The sequence below is a fragment of the Aquarana catesbeiana genome, linkage group LG05, assembly GCF_042186555.1.
Source record: "Aquarana catesbeiana isolate 2022-GZ linkage group LG05, ASM4218655v1, whole genome shotgun sequence".
NCBI classification, from domain to species: Eukaryota; Metazoa; Chordata; class Amphibia; order Anura; family Ranidae; genus Aquarana; species Aquarana catesbeiana.
Window position 1 is genome coordinate 247,186,790 of NC_133328.1, and position 20,672 is coordinate 247,207,461.

The 20,672-nt window shown below is 41.9% G+C and overlaps 1 protein-coding gene across 3 annotated transcripts in view; it reads right to left on the reverse strand.

Annotated features, from left to right (window-relative positions):
* Positions 1-20,672, reverse strand: part of PKD1L1 (polycystin 1 like 1, transient receptor potential channel interacting) — a 412,276-nt gene that overhangs the window by 273,439 nt on the left and 118,165 nt on the right. For all 3 annotated transcript variants that reach the window (XM_073630682.1, XM_073630680.1, XM_073630681.1), the window contains exons 14-16: positions 19,251-19,371; positions 9,835-9,955; positions 8,010-8,202 (exon numbers count right to left, since the gene is read on the reverse strand). In XM_073630682.1, coding sequence (XP_073486783.1) covers positions 8,010-8,202; positions 9,835-9,955; positions 19,251-19,371 — 435 coding nt within the window. The remainder of the gene's footprint in view (positions 1-8,009; positions 8,203-9,834; positions 9,956-19,250; positions 19,372-20,672) is intronic.

Sequence of the window (20,672 nt, forward strand, 5' to 3'; positions counted from 1 at the left end):
ACTCAGGTCATTCTGTACAGAACTTCAGTATGTTCAGTGTTATCAATCAAACAGCTTTGAGGAGGAGAAGGTAGTTTACAGAAGGAAAGAGCACAGGAAAGGCCTCAAAAATGTGCGAATATTCATTCACAGTCCCATGAGCAGAACTGCAATAATGAATAGTAATGGCTATACTGTGTAGTAGTAAAGTGGCAACGAGGGTCAGTTTATGTGGCCATAGTTATGTGTGTAAAAAGGCTCATTTAAAATTTCAGCTAAAAAGCATTCTGTACATCTCATGTTCAGTGCACTTGTGACAGACTGCGGTTAGACACTGAATTCACCCATTCCCCCCCATCACAGACATCTGTGCTCACCACACCGACGCTCGCCTCTGTTAGCTGATTAGTGAGATAGATAAGGAAACCGCAAGAGCAGAACCTGCAAACTTTGCAAGGGTAAAAAAAGTGTATGCTTTGCTAAATTGCTTTGCATCTAGAAAGTAGGTTGACTGTTTAAAAAGGTTAATGTAATGTATAACAGAAATATTCGCCTGTGACGCAATATACTGAAAATCATATATACACTGTGTAAACTGTAATTGACACACTTGACTTTCGGACGCGAGTCCTCAAGTGCCACACTATAGCCAGAGTGGAATAAATCCTGGTATCCCTTAAAGAGCCTGTGTCCGACAAAGTCATTTACCGATATTTCACCTTCTACATCAGTATATGTGTGTGAAGAGAAATATGTTGGTGAGAAAACACAGTTTGCATGTATACAGTATGTATTTAGCTGTCTGGTACTTTTTTTGGTATTATTTAGCTGTTATACTATTAAAGTATAACTAAAGGCATTTTTTTTAGTTTTGGATAGAGTGGAGAGGCATCAGAGCCCCTGTCATATTTGTTGCTGTCTGTGCCCCCATTATGGAAATTCATCCTATCTATTTGTAATGTTTACCATTATCCAGGGCTTTTTTTCAGCGGGAACGCAGTTCTGGCACCTCCAGCACTGAATGTATGTAATAGCATGGGGTGTGGGGTGTGCTGGAGGGGCTATTGATGTTGGCTGCTGGGGGATCTATTGTCACTGGTGGAGATCTGATCTTGTGTGAGGGTCTACTTTTGCTGATGGGGAATCTATTGTTGCTGGGGGTCTTACGTTGCTGGAAGGGATCTACTGTTGAGGGAGAGGTCTATTTTTACTGGCTGCTGGAGGATCTATTGATGCTGGCTGCTGGGAGATCTGTTGTTGCTGCTGGGGGGTCTAATGTTGCTTGGGTGGATATTTTGTTACTGGGTGTGATATTTTGTTGTGGGTGGTTCACTGTTGCTGCAGGGAATCTATTGTTGTCGGGGTGGAGTCCATTGTTGCTGGGGGAGTCTATTGTTGTGTGGGGATCTATTGCTAGGATTCTATTGTTGCTGGCTGCAGGGGATCTATTTTACTGCTTTTCTTTTTATCATTAACATGTTCCATACAAATGATTTAGCACCACAAAATGATACTTGGTTCTGTATTCTCTAAAAGGGGCAGTACTGGTAGGTGGGTAGGGGGTGGAATCAAGGGACGGTGGTCAGAGGTGGGTAGGGGCAGAGACAAGGGGTGACTCAGACTGGGGGATTTCCTGCACCTATTCTCCGAGAAAAAAAGCCCTGCCATTATCACTGAAAGTGAAAGTAAAAAAATCTCAAATTTTGGGTTGTCCCCATAAAAGTAATAGAGGGAAAATCTTCCAATGGCAACAATAATTCTGGCAACCTGATGACACCCTGGAATTCCTTCACTTTGGTGGGACTTCCTCTCTCTTTCTATTTTGGCTATGGGTCAGAAAGTGAAGGGAAATCTCTACAATGGCAAAAAAGTTCCTTTATTCAAAATTTAAAAAAAAAGTTTTGCCTACTGAGAATGCTCTGATCATGAAGTGGTTAACACTTGGCCTTGGAAGGTTTTACCACCTTCGTGATCGGAGCATGTTTTGTTATTCAGCACTGTTCTATTTAAACTGGCAATTGTGAGGTCATGCAACACTGTATACAAATACAATTTTTATAATTTTTTTCAGACAAATAGACCTTTCTTTTGGTGGTATTTGATCACCACTGGGTTTTTTATAAAATATATATACAGTGGGGACGGAAAGTATTCAGACCCCCTTAAATTTTTCACTCTTTGTTATATTGCAGATTTGCTAAAATCATTTAAGTTCATTTTTTTCCTCATTAATGTACACACAGCACCCCATATTGACAGAAAAACACAGAATTGTTGACATTTTTGCAGATTTATTAAAAAAGAAAAACCGAAATATCACATGGTCCTAAGTATTCACACCCTTTGCTGTGACACTCATATATTTAACTCGGGTGCTGTCCATTTCTTCTGATCATCCTTGAGATGGTTCTACACCTTCATTTGAGTCCAGCTGTGTTTGATTATAGTGATTGGACTTGATTAGGAAAGCCACACACCTGTCTAGATAAGACCTTACAGCTCACAGTGCATGTCAGAGCAAATGAGAATCATGAGGTCAAAGGAACTGCCTGAAGAGCTCAGAGACAGAATTGTGGCAAGGCACAGATCTGGCCAAGGTTACAAAAAAATTTCTGCTGCACTTAAGGTTCCTAAGAGCACAGTGGCCTCCATAATCCTTAAATGGAAGACGTTTGGGATGACCAGAACCCTTCCTAGAGCTGGCCGTCCGGCTGAGCTATTGGGGGAGAAGAGCCTTGGTGAGAGAGGTAAAGAAGAACCCAAAGATCACTGTGGCTGAGCTCCAGAGATGCAGTCGGGAGATGGGAGAAAGTTGTAGAAAGTCATCCATCACTGCAGCCCTCCACCAGTCGGGGCTTTATGGCAGAGTGGCCCGACGGAAGCCTCTCCTCAGTGCAAGACACATGAAAGCCTGCATGGAGTTTGCTAAATAACACCTGAAGGACTCCAAGATGGTGAGAAATAAGATTCTCTGGTCTGATGAGACCAAGATAGAACTTTTTTGGTCCTAATTCTAAGCAGTATGTGTGGAGAAAAACAGGCACTGCTCATCACCTGTCCAATACAGTCCCAACAGTGAAGCATGGTGGTGGCAGTCATTTTTTTGTGCAAAAAATATAGCATCTAGCATCTACAAACTATGGTATACATACTGGAATTTATATCTATAGATGCTATGCTGTAATGGTGGTGATCAGCGATTTATAGTGTGACTTTGATAGGGTGGTGAGCAATCTGGCACTAACTGACATCGCTAGTGACACTAATACAGTGATCAGTGATAATATTGTACACTGACACTACTAATGACACTGGCTGGGGAGGGGTTAAATATGTGCATAACAATGTGTAATGTGTGTAATGTTCTTCCTCTCCATGAAAGGAAACAACCAGTATGCTGATCAGTTTACTGAGCCCTGTGTGTTTGTACACACAGGGCTCTGTGCTGTGATTTGACACAGTGTATCAGCAGGCCTCAGCCATGAATCATTGGCTGGGACCTGCTGACAAAACCGCTCTGTGTCTAACCACAGCATGGTCATTGTGCCTGCAAATCAGGAAGTCTCTGCGGACATACCGGTACGTGATCCAGCGCAGCTATGCCATTTGCTGGCAACTACTACTACTGTGGGCGGGCAGCAAGCAGTTAAGCAAATTACATTTAAATGTACAGTACTGTGCAAAAGTCTTGAGCACATGCTGTGAAAAAATGCTGCAAATTAAGAATGCTTTCAGAAATAGAAGTATTAATAGTTTATTTTTATCAATTAACAAAATACAAAGCAAATTACCAGAAGAGAAATCCAAATCAAATCAATAATTGGTGTGACTACCCTTTGGCCTAAAACCAGCATCAATTATTCTAGGTACACACAGTGCTTGTGCACACCGTTTTTAGGGAACCTGGCAGGTATGTTCTTCCAATCATCTCGGAGGACTAATCACAGATTTAGACCCCTTTCACACTGGAGCAGTTTTCAGGCGGTATTGCGCTAAAAATACCGCCTGAAAACCGCCCCTAAACAGCCTCCGCTGTTTGTTCAGTGTAAAAGCCCGAGGGCTTTCACACTGAAGCGGTGCGCAGGCAGGGCGGTGAAAAAAGTCCTGCAAACCGCTTTTTTGGAGCGGGGAAGGAGCGATGTATTCACCGCTCCTTCCCCGCTCCTGCCCATTGAAATCAATGGGACAGCGCGGCTATACCGCGGCAATACCGCGGCTATAGCCGCGCTGTACGAGGGATTTTAACCCTTTTTCGGCCGCCAGCGGGGGGTAAAACCGCACCGCTAGCGGCCGAATACCGCTGCAAGAACGACGGTACAGCAGCGCTAAAAATAGCGCTGTTGTACCGCCGACGCCCCCACCGCCCCAGTGTGAAAGGGGCCTTAGTGTGGATGTAGGCTGACTCAAATCCTTCTGATTTTTCATAAAATCCCAGACAGAGATAATGATGTTGAGATCAGGGCTCTGTGGTAGCCTAACCATCACTTCCCGGACTCCTTGTTTATCTTTACGCTGAAGATAGTCCTTAATGATATTGCCTGTATGTTTGTGGTCATTGTCCTGCTACAAAATAAATTTGGGGCCAATCACATGCCTCCTTGATGATATGGAATGATGGATAAGTATCTGCCTGCATTTCTCAGCATTGGGGACACCATTGATCCTGACCAAATCTCCAACTTTTGCAGAAATTGCGCCCCAAACTTGCAAGGAACCTCCATCATGCTTCACTGTTGCCTGCAGACACTCATTATTTTACCGCTCTCCTTCACTAACAAACTGCCTTTCGCTACAGTGAAATATTTGAATTTTGACTCATCAGTCCAGAGCACCTGCTGCGATTTTTCTGTACTCCAGTTTCTATGTTTTAGTGCATAGGACATGGAAACAAGGCTAAGCAACTCAACTATGCATGAAAACATAGGAACTGGGGTGCAGAAAAATGGAAGCAGGTGCTCTGGACTGATGAGTCAAAATTTGAAATATCAGACTGCAGCAAAAGGCAGTTTGTTTATAAAGGGCTGGAAAGTTTAATAATGAGTGTCTGTAGGCAACAGTGAAGCATGGTGGAGGTTCCTTGCAAGTTTGGGACTGCATTTCTGGTTAGTTCTCCAAGATGTCTGGAACAACCTACTTGCCAAGCTCCTTCAAAAACTGAGTGCAAGTGTACTTGAATTGAAGGATTGATGCTGTTTTGAAGACAAAGGGTGGCCACACCAAATAGTTTTAGTGGCGCTTTACCATCGTTTTTGCTGTGCTTTTAATCCCCGCTAGTGGCCCAATAAAGTGTTAAAAGCACCCGCGAAGCTTTGCAGGCGCTTCGGCGCTGCTGCTCATTTATTTCAATGGGCAGGGGCGTTTTAAGAGCAGTGTATACCTAAAGCTCCTCAAAGAAGCTGCTTGCAGGACTTTTTTTGACATCCTGCCAGCACAACTCCCCAGTGTGAAAGCACTCTGGGATTGCATATGAGGCTTTATTCAGGCACTTTACAGGTGCTATTTTTAGCGCTAAAGCGCCTGAAAAACACCTCCAGTGTGAAAGAGGTCTTAAAAACAAGTTGGCATTGGTAGATCCATTTTTCTGCACTGACAGTCTCTTCTAAGAAAGTATTCTAAAGTATTCTATGGAGTTCTAAATAGTTTGAGCATAATTTGCTAAAAGGACTGAGAATATTCACTCAACCAGGTTTATTTATTTCATCTGCACTTAAAAATGAGTTAGGTTAAAAAAAGACAAGTCCATCTAGTTCTAGTTCAAACAATAAACCAATAAATATGCATGTTTGTATATTTGAAATTAATCTTAAAATGGTTGTAAAGGCAGAAGTTTTTTATCTTAATTCATTCAATGTGCAGTAGCCCCCCTCAGCCCCCCTATTAGTTACCTGAGCCCCCTTTCTATCCAGTGATGTGCATGAGTGCCTCAGCAGCCTCTTCCTACTTATTGGCTGAGACACAGCAGCGGCGCCATTGGCTCCCACTGTTGTCAATCAAAGTCATCTAGCCAACCAGGAGAGAGAGGACAACAGCAGCTCCGTGTCTGAATGGATACACGGAGCTGCGGCTCTGCTCGGGTGCCACCATAGCAAGAGGAGGATCGAGGCTGCTCTGTGCAAAACCACTGCACAGAGCAGGTAAGTATAATGTTTGCTATTTTTAAAGAAAAAGACTTTAGACTTTAGTATCACTTTAATTCCTTTAGTAAAGCAGCCTTAAAGTGGTCGTAAAGGTACAAGGTTTTTTACCTTCATGCATTCTGTCTAGCACAGAGCCCCCTCTCGATCCAGCAATGTCCACAAGAGCCTTGCCTCTCTGGGGACTCGTACACCTGATTGGCTTTTGGCAGCTGTGGGAGCTGATTGGCTCACAGCCAGTGAGCCAATCAGGAGTTGAAGGGGGCGGGGTCGAGCCTTTACTATCGCTTTAATGTGTATACTACAGTTCTACTGTTGCAAAAATTAAAAAATTAACATACTTATTGCCGATTAAAATTATATTGTATTGTGAAAACATTTTTTGATCTTTTGTAAAAAAAAAAAAAATTAGATGGACAACATTACTTCTTATTTGGACAACTTTCTTACACATTGGCATCCACAACATACTGTAGTTTATATTTATTCACAAATCAGTCTCTCTACTTTTATTATGCAGGTACACTGACTGCTTAATGACATTAAATGTATATGTTCATCCCTCCTAGCCACTGCAGAACTGTAATCAATCAAGAGGGGTTGGTTGCAAGTGCCTGATGCTTGCTTTTGCAGTACACTGGTAGAAAAGCGAGGACCTATTAAATAAAAGCAGATAGGGCAGCCTCAACTAGCAACCTAGATGTACAAAGATTCAGTGCAAGAATTAAGCGTTGCACACCTTCTTCTTTTCCTCCCCTTCTTCTCACAGTGGCCATTTTTACTAAGGGCAGATGATTCAATCTCCCTTTATTTGTCTAGAACTCTGGGTCTGCCTACTGGAACATGTGACAGGACGTTCCAAGGATGCAGCTGTAAGGCCAGAGTTACATCACCAGTGCCTCAAGAAACCAAGAAGCAGAAAAAACAAAATTGTAAAACAAAGCAAAAAATGTTTTGCTTGAGTAATGAGTTTAGAATGATTTGATATCAGCATGCTGTGCTATATTTTGCTGTGATTTTTTAGTGAAAGGGAGGAAAAGTCTGCTTTAGGTATTCTTTCTGGAAATTTGTCTACAGCAGGTTTTTTTTGCACCCTATTTTTAACTGTTTCTCTGTTGTTTCATTTTATATCCCAACAGACCCAGAAGACCTCCTCTCCTCCACCGCTGACACCTGAAGGCCTCACTGTCCAGATGCCTTGTGCTTTTACATTACATAGTTACATAGTTAGTAAGGTTAAATAAAGACACCAGTCCATCCAGTTCAACCTGAGTGAGTGTGCGTGTCTACAATTATCCCTATTTATTTAAGGTACCCATATAGCATCGCTCCACACATACATCGCACACTCACGATCCCTACCCTCAAGGAGCCCACAATCCAAGGTCCCCAAACTCACATTCATATACTAGGGCCAACTTTTGGACAGAAGCCAATTAACCTACCAGCATGTCTTTTAAAATGCCACTTGTCACCAGGTACACATTTTTGACAATGAAAAAGTCCTGGGTTTACAAAGTGTAAGGGAAAAATGAATTCTTATAAGAATTAGAAGAAGCTGGGGCAAAAAGCATATAATAAAAGAAACAGCCCATACCAACCAGTTGGCTCATAAGCACTGGGGTCAACAATTCACCTGGTCAAAACCAATACTTGCCACAAAAAGTAACAAAATACCCCTGTTACTTTCCAGTCAGCATAAAAATGTAAAAAATGTAAAAAAACAAAACTTTATAGTCACCACCAAAAATAATGCAAAAATTTGGAAATTAAAACTGACCAAAATGAATTTAAACAAATCCTGTGACCACCCTTGTACTTGTAAGTCCTGGACCTTTTTTTTTAGAGCATTCTCTATTTCTACAAATAAACTTTAAGATATTAGGGTGTCGTTACCTGATTATTAAATGGTAAGGCCTGAACAATGGAAATCAGTTTATTTCTGATTTGTACATGTTGTTCAAAAGTTGTTTCGTCCTCCGTATATAATCGATTGAGGATTGTGGTTAATAAGACAACGTAGTTTCGAATCTCAATGTGATTTCCCATTAACACAAGCATAGAAAGATTTCTCAAGCCTTCTTGAAATCTAGGTGAAAGACAAAAGAAAATGTTCAAATATCTTACAAAGAATGAAGGTTAGGTTGGTAAAGCGATCGTAAATGTAACTGAACTTTTTAAAACAAATAACAAACATGTCATACTTCTCTGCTTTGTGCAATGATTTTGTGCCCTGATTATGTAGACAATGTACTGACAGTCCTGCCAGTTAACGGCTCTCCTTTCCTCACACAGACACAGTGTGGGAGGCGGGAGGAAAGAACTGCCAATAACTGGCAAGTCTGTTTACATGTGATTAGCTGATCACATGGTAAAGGGCCGCTGTGATTGGCCATTAACCATGATCTGTGATCAGCTGTGTTCGAAAGACACAGTAGTCACAGAGCACGCTGGATGCGTGCCCCAGGGGGCACATGGGGGGCAGAATACTTGGAGGATGTCCATGGACACCCTCCCAGAACTCTAAGCCCAGGTGTTAGATGGAAGGGGGGGGTCAGGGGAGCCCTTCATGGTTTATGGCACCGGGGCCCTGAAGGTTCTAGTTACGCCCCTGCTGCACACAGAAGGTTTTGTACCTTACCATGCAGAGAATGCATTAAGGTAAAAAATGTGTCCAATAATAAAACCTTTACAACCATTTTAAGTGTTCCTCCACTGTGAAAAGATTTTCACTTTGTAATATATGATTCTTGTGGCTGTGAAATTCTTGATGGTGGCACAATAATTAGGGCATATTATCTAAGTACAGAGACTGCAGGATAAATGTGCTGTGTATGCAACGAGTAGACTCAAGACTGTTTATAACCACACGCTACAACTAACACAGTGGTGCTAAGTGAATGAGGATGTTTATGGTGAACTGCAACTTTTCTCTCTTTAGTGTACCCAAGGATGCCCCAATTGTTTTTTGCTTTTATGAGCAATGTCCCTCTGAAGCAGCCTTTCTCAACCTTTTTAACACAGAGGAACCCTTGAAATATCTTTCTGGTCTGAGGGAACCTCTGCTAAAAATGACTATATTTACAACTCATGATACATTATTGTGATGGTCAGTGGGAAGAATGTTCCTCACATTTGAGGTCACTGGGAAGAATTACCACCTTACAGATAGCTAAAAAGATCAATGGTATAAGTGGGAACTTATCTGAGAGGCAGAAATTGCTCCTTGCTCAAGTAACCCCTAGCAACCTCTAGAGGAACCCCAGGGTTCCATGGAACCCTGGTTGAGAAACCGTGCTCTAAAGCAAAGTTGGATTTGTAAGTCTGTGTCACATCTAAGTCTCTCTGCAGGCAACCATTTACTATCTCCTTCAATTCCTATTCCTCCCATTACAGTGCTTCTATTAATGTGCAAATTACTGGCTCCACAGAGTGAGTGAATGGAATATGAAAAATATCCTCAATGAGTGGAACTACATTCCCTGCCATTAAAGTATTGTAGCAATCTATGAGAGTCTTTTCAAGTTGGGTTAACTATCCTGCTACAGAAAAACTCAATGAAAACTGAAATACTTTCATTTGTAATACTTTTTCCTATTACTTTTACTAGTAATAATGAATACAAATAATACTGCTGCAATATGCTGTAATTTAATCGAACTAAAAATAGTTACATTTGATGCAAAACATTAAAATAAAATTGTAAAAGGTTAAGACTTACAGTTCAATCTCCGGTAAAGCATTAGATGTATTCTTGGATATAACTGGATGTACATTCACATTCAGTGGGCATGGCTGAGTTTGGGATCCAAATGCATTTGTTATTTGAGTAAAAACCGTGACTGTAAAGAAAACATGTATTATTTTAGTATCTATTATCTCAGACATATTTTTCCAAATAAGCCTTTAGGACGTGCTTAAATAATTTGAAAACTGCACATCAGCAGCACCCAGTCGCATACCCACAGTTTTATACACGAGTGTTTTACATTACATATCCCAGAAATGAAAAATCTTGCATGAACCAAATGTTTGTAGCAGACATCCACTGAAGTGGCTGATGTTATTGTCTGGGATGTGTTGCATATTCAATGCACTTGAATATACAATGCACTTTGCACTAAGAGCTTCCAAGTGTAAACGTTGTTGGTCAGCCAAATATTAGAATGAGGAATATGCACAAACTTAGTAAGTTTGACCATGGAATGATTGTTTGTGCCAGGTGGGGTGGTTGCAGCATTTTAAAGTCTACAACTATTATAAATCAAAGCATTGGTGGTATAATGGTCTGTGCAATGTTTTCTTGGCACACATTAGGCCCCTTGAGCAACTTGTTGTACCTATCATGCTATGAATTCCTGTGTTTTGAATTCACAGTGGTAAGTAGCTACCTGGTATTAGATAGGTATATCTAATAAAATGGCTACTGAGTGTTTATTCCTAAGTAGAATGTATACTTCAGTACAGTATGATCTACAAATGTAGGGCGCAGTGTGTGCATCATTGTGGCATTTAGAACACACAGAACAGTGTAAATAGTAAAATTCTTTGGAAAATAGAATATATAACATAGGGTATGGAATACAGAGGTAAAGCATATTGCATAGTGTTTTGAGGAGACCAATGTAGCTTACAGAATGTACAGTACAGTGTACAGAGTGAGGTGTAAAATATACAGTTGATTGTAGAGTACAGTCATATGGTGAAAGAAGTTTGGAGACAAAATGCTGGAGAGCTGGATCTGGAAAATGAATGTGGAAATAGTGGATGCCAAAGCAGAGGAATAGAGAAGTCTAGGACAAGAGGAACAATAATGAGAATGGGAGTTCAGTGCAGTGTGTTATGCCGCGTACACATGGAATTTCAGACAGATAGAATCCGATGGGAGCTTTTCATCGTATATTCCGACCGTATGCCCCATCGGACTTTTTCCGTCGAAAATTCAGACGCCTTAGATAAAGACCGTGTTCTATATTTTTCAGACGGAAAGAAATACTATCGGATAAACCGCTCGTCTGTATGCTGTTTTGATGCACCAAAAACGACGCATGCTCTGAAGCAAGTATGAGACGGAAGCGTTCGGTCTGGTAAAACTAGCGTTCGTAATGGAGATAACACATTCCTCACACTGCAAATTCTGTGATCTTTTAATGCAGCACATTCTTTTGTGCTTTATAATGCTAGAATAATGAAGTTGTTTTGCTGCTGATATTCACACAGAGTTCTGACAAACTTATTTCTTTATTATTTCTCGTGATCTCATGAACAGCAATAATACGATCTGAAAAGCACGAGACTGAAAAGCACGAGTCTGAAAAGCACGAATCGTCTCTCACCAAACTTCTACTAACATGAAATAAACACAAGATTAGCAGAAGGAGCCCAAAGGGTGGCGCAGTGGCTATTGAACTTCCTTTTTATAGTGCTGTCGTACGTGTTGTATGTCACTGTGTTTTTGACGGTTGGAATTTGGTGTGACCGTGTGTATTCAAGACAGCTTGAGCGGAATTCCGTCGGAAAAACCTTCAGAGTTTATTCCGTCGGGAAAACCGGTCGTGTTTACAGGGTGTAAGAGTGGGTGATTGGTATAGTAATGGTGAGAGTGGGGAACTTGAAGGGTCATTAAGAGAGAACAGGAGACCAAAGGAATTATAAGAACGAATGGGGAGCTGGGGAAGAGTGTGAAGAGTGCTGGTGCAATAGAAGTGGTCAGTGGAGCAGTTCTGATGAAGTATACATAGGAGAAAAACACATTTTGGGAGGCACCAATGATTTTTAGAGTCCGTCTTAATCCATTAAAATAATACAAAAATATTAATCCCTTTAAAATAGGAAAATAACTCTTGGTTAAATACTATCAATCCATAACTATTAGAGCCCAAGAGGAATTAGTAAATTAGCCAGATCACAAGCAACCAAGTCCAAGAATTGAGGAGAGCATACTGCAGTAGGTTGCAGGATATGAGATGCTAATGCTAGAACAATAGGGGGGGGACAAGGACTGGGGATTAGGAGCAGGCAAACATGTAGAGAACTGACCCAAGAAACAGCCACAAAGTAGAAGAAGACTGGAAAGTGGGTATATAGAAGGATGGAGAAGAGGTAAACAAAATCCTTGGGAGGCCTTCTGCTTGAAGTAGTAGTAGCAGTAACTTCAAACTCCTAACTCTAGACTAGAGTCACTAGAGCAGAGTCTCATTTACAGAGAACCATGTGGACTAAGCTCTTCAGAACACCAGCTGATGTCCCCTTTAAACAGACACACAGCTGACTCCCTAGCACCAGAGGGGTGACAGTAGCCCAAAAGATTCCAAGATCTCTTAGAATGGTCTGTACTCACACAAAGCCCTAGGACAGCTGGTTGCCTCCTTCCAACTACCAAGCGACACCTTACTCCAGTGATACCAGACCAAATGTTCAGCGGACAGCCCCCCTTAGTCAGCTTTCTCTCTAGCATTCAGGCCCTCAGGTCACCCACATGAGGCTTTGGAACAGCAAACATGTGTCAGCAATGCCCTGGAGGGCAGAAAGCCCCTCCAGGCTTGACCAATCCACTCTAGAAAAAGACCCAGTGCTCAGTGTGTTCAAAGAATATATACACTCTCTCAGCATGCAATAGGGGTCTGCATCCCTGGGATTGGCCAGGGCTGTATCAATATTCATGCTGCCATCTGCATAGCTCCATACCTATATCCAGAAACTTCTCAAGCTCTCTGGAGACAGAGAAAGCCATAAGACTGGCAACAGCTGAGCACACTGAACAGACCTAACTAGTAGAATGCAGCTGCACTGATTACAGGGAGCAAACTAAATTTACCTAACAAACACATCACAGCCACACTGGGTACAGTGAGGCAACTAAAATTACCTATCACAATATAGCTCCACAAAATACAGTGAGCCAGCACTAAATCTATCTATCTAATCCTAGAACCCACCTAGGAGGGTGCTACATTTCTAAAATAAATGCAATATGTCTAAATTTAACTATAATGTACCTTCTATCTTTCTCTTCCTCTGTTTCATTTCTCAAATGCAAGCTTTTTCCTGCTGTTCCCAGACTTTCTGTTCTAGGGTAGCTACAATTGTTCTCCATACCCCCTTGTGTATGTGAATGTAGCCAACCTATCTACTCACCCCCAAGATAGACTAATGCAGACATATTCAGCTCTATGGGACTTGTCTTACACATAGAGCATGTGACCAGAAATAACAGCACTGCTCACTCTACACTAGTAGCAGTAAAGTGCAAAATTTAAGAATAGCACAGGACAAAAAATAAACCTGAAAACAATGGTAAGAGAGTTTTAAAACAAACAAACAAAAAAAGACATAAGCTGTAATAATCATTATTGCAGCTTATCTTCTCTGTCCAGCAATTTATGTAGCTGTAATGAGGGGCAGTGATGATGTTCCCTGCTTCTTATGGCAACACAGTGAAAAGCAGCCATACAAGTTAATACCAATAGCCAGTTTATTAAGGTTTGGTAAAAACAAATATCATACTGTACCTCTTAACTGTCCCGGATATGACAGGACAGTCCTGAGATTGCAATATAATCCCAGAATCGCACAGATCCGGCCTTTGTCCTGCACTTCTGCATTGAGATGACATCAATAAGGGAGCTAGAGAGGAGGTGGAATCGTTATGGGTAGAGCTCCAAAGGGATGAAGCTAAGGGGAAAATAATACTGGGAATATGCTATAGGCCTCCTAACCTGAGGGAGGAGGGGGAGATGGCCCTCCAATCACAATTTGGATTAGCAGCAAGGATGGGAAGTGTTATCATAATGGGGGATTTTAATTATCCAGAAGTAGACTGGGCGGAGGGAACCACGCATTTGTCTAAGGCTCGCCAGTTCCTAAATGTCTTGCAGGACAATTTCATGGGTCAGATGGTAGAAGCACCAACTAGAAACAAGGCGTTACTAGATCTACTGATTACCAACAATACAGACCTGATCACGGTTGTGGAAATACGGGGAAATTTAGGAAACAGCGATCACAGGTCAATAGGCTTCAGTATAAAATCACACAAATGGGAAACACAAGGGGAACACAAAGACTGTCAGAGAACTCACATTGCCAATGCCCGTCTCCATGCAGCAGTGGCTAATTCCTGTTCCGCTAATGCCAATGGGCATGTGCAGTGTCCCTGACAGAGACGAGCGAGACCTGGAAGAAACGTGCGCACTGGCGCACCCATACAAGCACGTGTGCATTAGCGCGCGCACTCGTGCATGCATGTTCGCATCCACCAATTCCGGCGCATGGCGCCATATATAAACAGAGACTCTGCCTCATACCAGTGCTGGATCGTTTTCAGCTAGTCACTGTGTTCCTGATTGCTGTTCTGACCTGTTACCTTGCTCCTGACAAACCCGGCTTCCCTGACTACTCCTACCTGCCTGGCTTCCGCTGAACAGTTCTGGTGATCAGTCTCAATGCCTTCCTCTGAGAGGTTCCTGTGTTTCCAAGCTCCAGCCTTCTGCCTGCAGGCACATGCACCCTTTCTTTGCCCTAGCACTCCCTGTCCCCACTACCAGGGGTGCTGGGACCGGAACCGTGCAAGAGGCCACCCTCCACATTTCGGACTCCCTAGTAAGGTACATGACAAAGACACTGAATTTCAAAAGAGCCAACTTCCCTAAACTACGGACCTTGCTAGAAGTTATAAATTGGGATAAAATCTTAGAAACAAAGAATACGGAGGAGAGATGGGTTTGCTTTAAGAGCATATTAAATAAGAGCATTAGCCACTGTATCCCATTAGGGAATAAATTTATAAGAGCGAACAAAAGTCCTGGATGGCTTAACTCCAATGTAAAAATGCATATAAAAGCAAAGGCGAAGGCCTTCAAAAAATACACGGCTGAGGGATCATCATCAGCACCATTCTTTACAAAGAATGCAACAAGATATGTAAGGGTGCAATTAGGACGGCTAAGATAGAACACGAAAGACACATAGCGAAGGAGAGCAAAAAAAACCACCCAGAAATTCTTTAAGTATATAAACAGTAAAAAAGGGAGGACAGACCATATTGGCCCCATAAAGAATGAAGAAGGACATCTGGTTACAAAGGATGGGGAGATTGCAAAGGTATTGAATTTATTCTTCTCCTCAGTCTTCACGAGGGAATCGGGGAGCTTCAGTAACCAAAACTGCAGTGTTTGTCCTCATGACACATCACAGGAAGCACCCTCATGGCTAACAGAGGACAGAATTATAAATAGACTTGGGAAACTTAACATTAATAAGTCACCGGGACCAGATGGCTTGCATCCGACGGTACTTAGGGAACTCAGTCAAGTAATTGCCAGACGATTGTTCCTAATGTTTACTGACAGTCTACTGGCCAGAATACATCCCTGGGAATTACATACCAGTTAGCCTAACATCAATAGTATGCAAGCTCTTGGAGGGGATGATAAGGGACTATATACAAGATTTGGTATCATTAGCAGTAATCACCAGCATGGATTCATGAAGAATCGTTCTTGCCAAACCAATCTATTAACCTTCTATGAGGAGTTGAGTTGACATCTAGATAAAGGAAGGCCCCTAGACATGGTGTGTATCTGGATTTTGCAAAAGCACAGTTCCCCATAAACATTTACTGTACAAAGTAAGGTCCGTTGGCATGGACCATAGGGTGAGTACATGGATTGAAAACTGGCTACAAGGGCGAGTTCAGAGGGTGGTGATAAATGGGGAGTACTCAGAATGGTCAGAGGTGGGAAGTGGGGTTCCCCAAAGTTCTGTGCTGGGACCAATCCTGTTTAATTTATTCATAAACGACCTGGAGATTGGGGTAAACAGTTCAATCTCTGTATTTGTGACCGGCACTGAGCTAAGCAGAGCAATACCTTCTCCGCAGGATGTGGAAATCTTGCAAGAAGATCTGAACAAATTAATGGGGTGGGCAACTACATGGCAAATGAGGTTTATTGTAAAAAAAATGTAAAATAATGTGTGTGGCAAAAATATGAATGCAATCTACTCACTAGGGGGGTGGACTTCTAGGGGAATATAGGATGGAATAGGACCTTGGGGGTCCTAGTAGATGATAGGCTCAGCAATGGTATGCAATGCCAAGCTGCTGCTAAGAAAGCAAACAGAATATTGACATGCATTAAAAAGGAGATTAACTCCAGGGTTAAAGCGATAATTCTCCCACTCTACAAGACTTTGGTCCGACCTCACCTGGAGTATGCTGTCCAGTTCTGGGCAGCAGTCCTCAGGAAGTATGTACTGGAAATGGAGCGAGTACAAAGAAGGCAACAAAACTAATAACGGGTCTGGGAGATATTAGTTATGAAGAAAGGTTGTGAGCACTGAACTTATTCTCTCTGGAAAAGAGACGCTTGAGAGGGAATACGATTTCTACTTACAAATACCATACTAGTGACCCCACAATAGGGATAAAACTTTTTGGTGGAAGGGAGTTTAATAAGACACGTGGCCACTCATTAAAATTAGAAGAAAAGAGGTTTAACCTTAAACTGCGTAGAGGGTTCTTTACTGTAAGAGCAGCAAGGATGTATAATAACATACATAGGTTGGACTTGATCGACTTGTGTCTTTTTTCAACCTCACCTACTATATGTCACATGGGCGGCAGCTGCTAATCTGGCACAGTGACTCTGTACTGGGCTTGCTTCCATTTTGTGGAACAGAGGTAGGATTCACTCTATCTGTGACTGTGAACTCACTCAGGTAAACAAAGGACTACTGTCCGGGAAGCCTCTAATCAGGACTATCTCACTGCAGTCAATCAGTCCTTCTTGCGGGACTAGGTGGCACTGCAACTGCTCTGGCATTCTTGACCTGTACTCCAGGGAACTGCAACTGGACAGGTCAGCGGGTTAACCCTCCATTTCAGGAATGTGAGGGGAGAGTGGTTGTTTTACAGCTTTATTAGGAATGTAGGGAGCCAAACTGAGCAGAGTTGAGCAGAGGCAGCACTTTGCCAGCATCCGCTTTAACCCTTGCCAGACTGAGCAATATTTAATGCAGTGCCTCAGCAACCAGATGTCTCAGATTTCCAGGGACAGTGTGCAAGAGAAAGAAGGGCAATGAAGAGGGAGGTGGGGATCAATGTGTACATGGTGGGGGTAATATGCACAGGAGGGGGCAATGTGTAAAGGGAGGGGGTAATATGCACAGGAGGGGGCAATGTGTAAAGGGAGGGGGTAATATGCACAGGAGAGGGCAATGTGTATAGAGAGGGGGGTAATGTGCACAGGAGGTGGCAGTGTGTATAGAGAGGGTAGTGATATGCACAGGAGGGGGAGTAATGTGTACAGGAAGGGGTAGTGTGTACAGGGAGGGGGTAATATGCACAGCAGTGGGCAATGCATATAGGGAAGGAGGTAATATGCACAGGAGGAGGCAGTGTGTACACAAAATGGGGGCACGTGCACAGGAGGGGGCAGTCTGTATATGCAGGGAAGTAATGTGTGCAGGAGGGGGCAGTGTGTACAGGGAATGGGGTCATGTGCCCTGAAGGTGTAGTGTTTACAGGGAATGGGGTCATGTGCCCAGTAGGGGTAGTGTGTACATGGAGGGGGGTAAAGTGTGCAGGAAGGGAGGTGTCAGTGTGTACAGAGAGGAGCATACCTCCCAACCATCCCGGATTTGACGAGACATGTTATACTTACCTGCTCTGTGCAGTGGTTTTGCACAGAGCAGCCCAAAACCTCCTCTTCTTGGGTCCCCCGCTGAAGCTCCTGGCCTCTACCTCCTGCCAAGTACCCCCAGAGCAAACAGCTTGCTGTGGGGGCACCCAAGCAGGCTTGCTACCGAGCCCCTGCTCTGCGTGTCCATTTACACACAGAGCCACAACTTGGCCCACCCCCTCTCTCTTCTCATTGGCTCCCGCTGCTATCTCAGCCAATGAGGAGGGAGAGTCCCCAGGGAGCCTAGGCTCTCGTGCACATAGCTGGATCGTGATGGGGCTCAGGTAAGTATTAGGGGGGGCTGCTGCACACAGAAGATTTTTTACCTTTATGCATAGAATGCATGAAGGTAAAAAAGCCTTAAGCCTTTAGAACCACTTTAAGTTGCAAGAGAAAGAGGGTTTGGGACTTTAAATTAGGTAGGTCTAGCATGGCTAAAAGATGAGCCAATGTGAAAAGACATGTTTTATTCATTAAAAAACATGACATAGCAATATGAGTACATGCATAGTAAATAAGCATAACAATCACATAGTATTGACCAGATATTCATAAAAACAATCATAGCAACTTGGAGATGGCATATTGAGGTATCTGACAATTGTCCATAATAAAGAATTTGCTGGAAAAGCAACATGGTGGGGTAACTTGGGAGTGAATGAAATAAAACCATCTAAAAAGAAAATGGCGCATCAAAATTGGCCCGAGGCACGTTTCGTGGTTTCCTACCACATTATCAGTGGCAAGTGCACCAATGTATGTCAATTAAGTCTAGACCATGTGAACATGAAAACTGGTGGCTGCTAGAAATGTTCATCCCGGGAGCTGAGGAAGGGGCCCACAGGAAAGCCGGACACACATCATGATCCCCAGAACAAAGGAAACAAGTGGTCAAAAAGAAAACCTATTGGACTCCCATGCTAAAGCTGTGACAGAGAACCATGATCCACAGATCTGTGCAGTATGCTGCTGGAGGTGTTACCAAGTTCTAAAGTTGGAAGGTATAAAATTATATATATATATATATATATATATATATATATAGATATATAGATAGAGAGAGAGAGAGAGAGAGAGAGAGAATATATATATATATACACACACAGATCACTATACATATTAATACGTGTTATAAGAGACTATATATATATATATATATATATATATATATATATAAATTTTTTTTTTTTTTTTTTTTATTGAGAAGTAGATGAATCAGACTATGATCTTGCAAGATAACAGACACTCGCCTCACTTCTTTGCACATTGCGGCTGTTTGACATTCTCTTCTTCATCAGAGATGAAAAGTGCCAATCTTAATAAACATTGTCCCCCCAGAGCTGTTTAGATGCACTGAATAATGTGTTCAGGTATGCTAAATTACACTTTATTCAACGTACATCTAAATCTATTTGCATCTTATCACTTCATATTCATTAATCAAAAAACATCTTACCTTGATATCCACTATCTGGATCCCCTGATGGCAAATTAAAATAGTATTGAATATCTCTTCCTTTATACAACATTTTCCTTGATAAATTCCCCACTTGGTAGCTGAATTCATAGGAAAGGTCCTGAAACCATAATTATAGGTACATGTACAATATGTATAAAAAACATCATTTTGACTTATTAAAGCAGATTTCCAACCAAAAATTACAAAATAAAAATGAATAGCCCATCAAAAAAGAAAATCACAAAACCAGCTTTTGCTGTAATACCCACCTTCAATCCAGTGATTTCCCCCACAGTAAATTTTCCTGCGATCCGATCTCCTCAGCCTGAGGCCAGTATTGTTCACTCCACTTCCTGTGAGCACAGATTGTCCTGAAACCACCCCAACCTGGGCGGCACAGGCAACACTACCTGCCTGGAGTTTGCATGTTCTCCCTGTGCCTGCGTGGGTTTCCTCTGGGTACTCCGGTTTCCTCCCACAGTCCAAAGACATGCTGGTAGGTTAATTGGCTTCTGTCTAAATTGGCCCTAGTATATGAATGTCAGTTAGGGACCTTAGATTGTAATCTCCTTGAGAGTAGCGACTGATGTGAATGTACAATGTATATGCAAAGCGCTGCGTAAACTGACAGCGCTATACAAGTACCTTAAATAAATAAATAACCCGTGACTGGACATTGAAAGGAGAAACAGTACAGTGATGAGCCAATCTCTCTGCCTGTATTTTCTTCCTATCGGCATGAATTATTTCATGAACTGTCTCCTTGTACTGCTTCTTCCCATCAAACTCCAGCCCTGCCATACAGGGAAAGCAAGTGACTGATGCCAGGTCAAATTTAGATACTTACACTACATTTGTGTCTTATAGATCTGCCTAGAGTTCAGCTTTAAATATAGACAGCACAATATTTAAAGTACTGGTAAATCACACTTTAATTCCTGGCTTACATACCAGCTTGATTTTACCAGTATAATGGCACATTTATTTTATTTTTTTTTGTATAGGATGAAATATATTTTTTTATGTTTAGTTTGATGGAGAATCAATTATACTTTGTCATTTCCTTTGACCATATCAGCTGAGGTTCTAACAGTTGTTTGCTTTGAGGACTGAGGCATAACTATGACTAAGGTGCACATTTATTAAAAAGATTTAAATTTTCATACAAAAACAGCTATTTACTTAGCAATGGCAGGATTTATGGCACAGAAACAGGGCTTGCACAACAACCTTAAAGAAAACCTGTAGCCAGACCAATAAAAATTCTCCCATAAGAGTGTATGTGCATTTAATGTATTTTATACCTATTATTTAACTGTAAAAAATAAAGCACATTGCAAGTGAATTAAAAAATAATTTATGGAAAGGAAAAACAAGTGAATTAAAAAATAATTTTTGGAAAGGAAAAACGATGTAAAC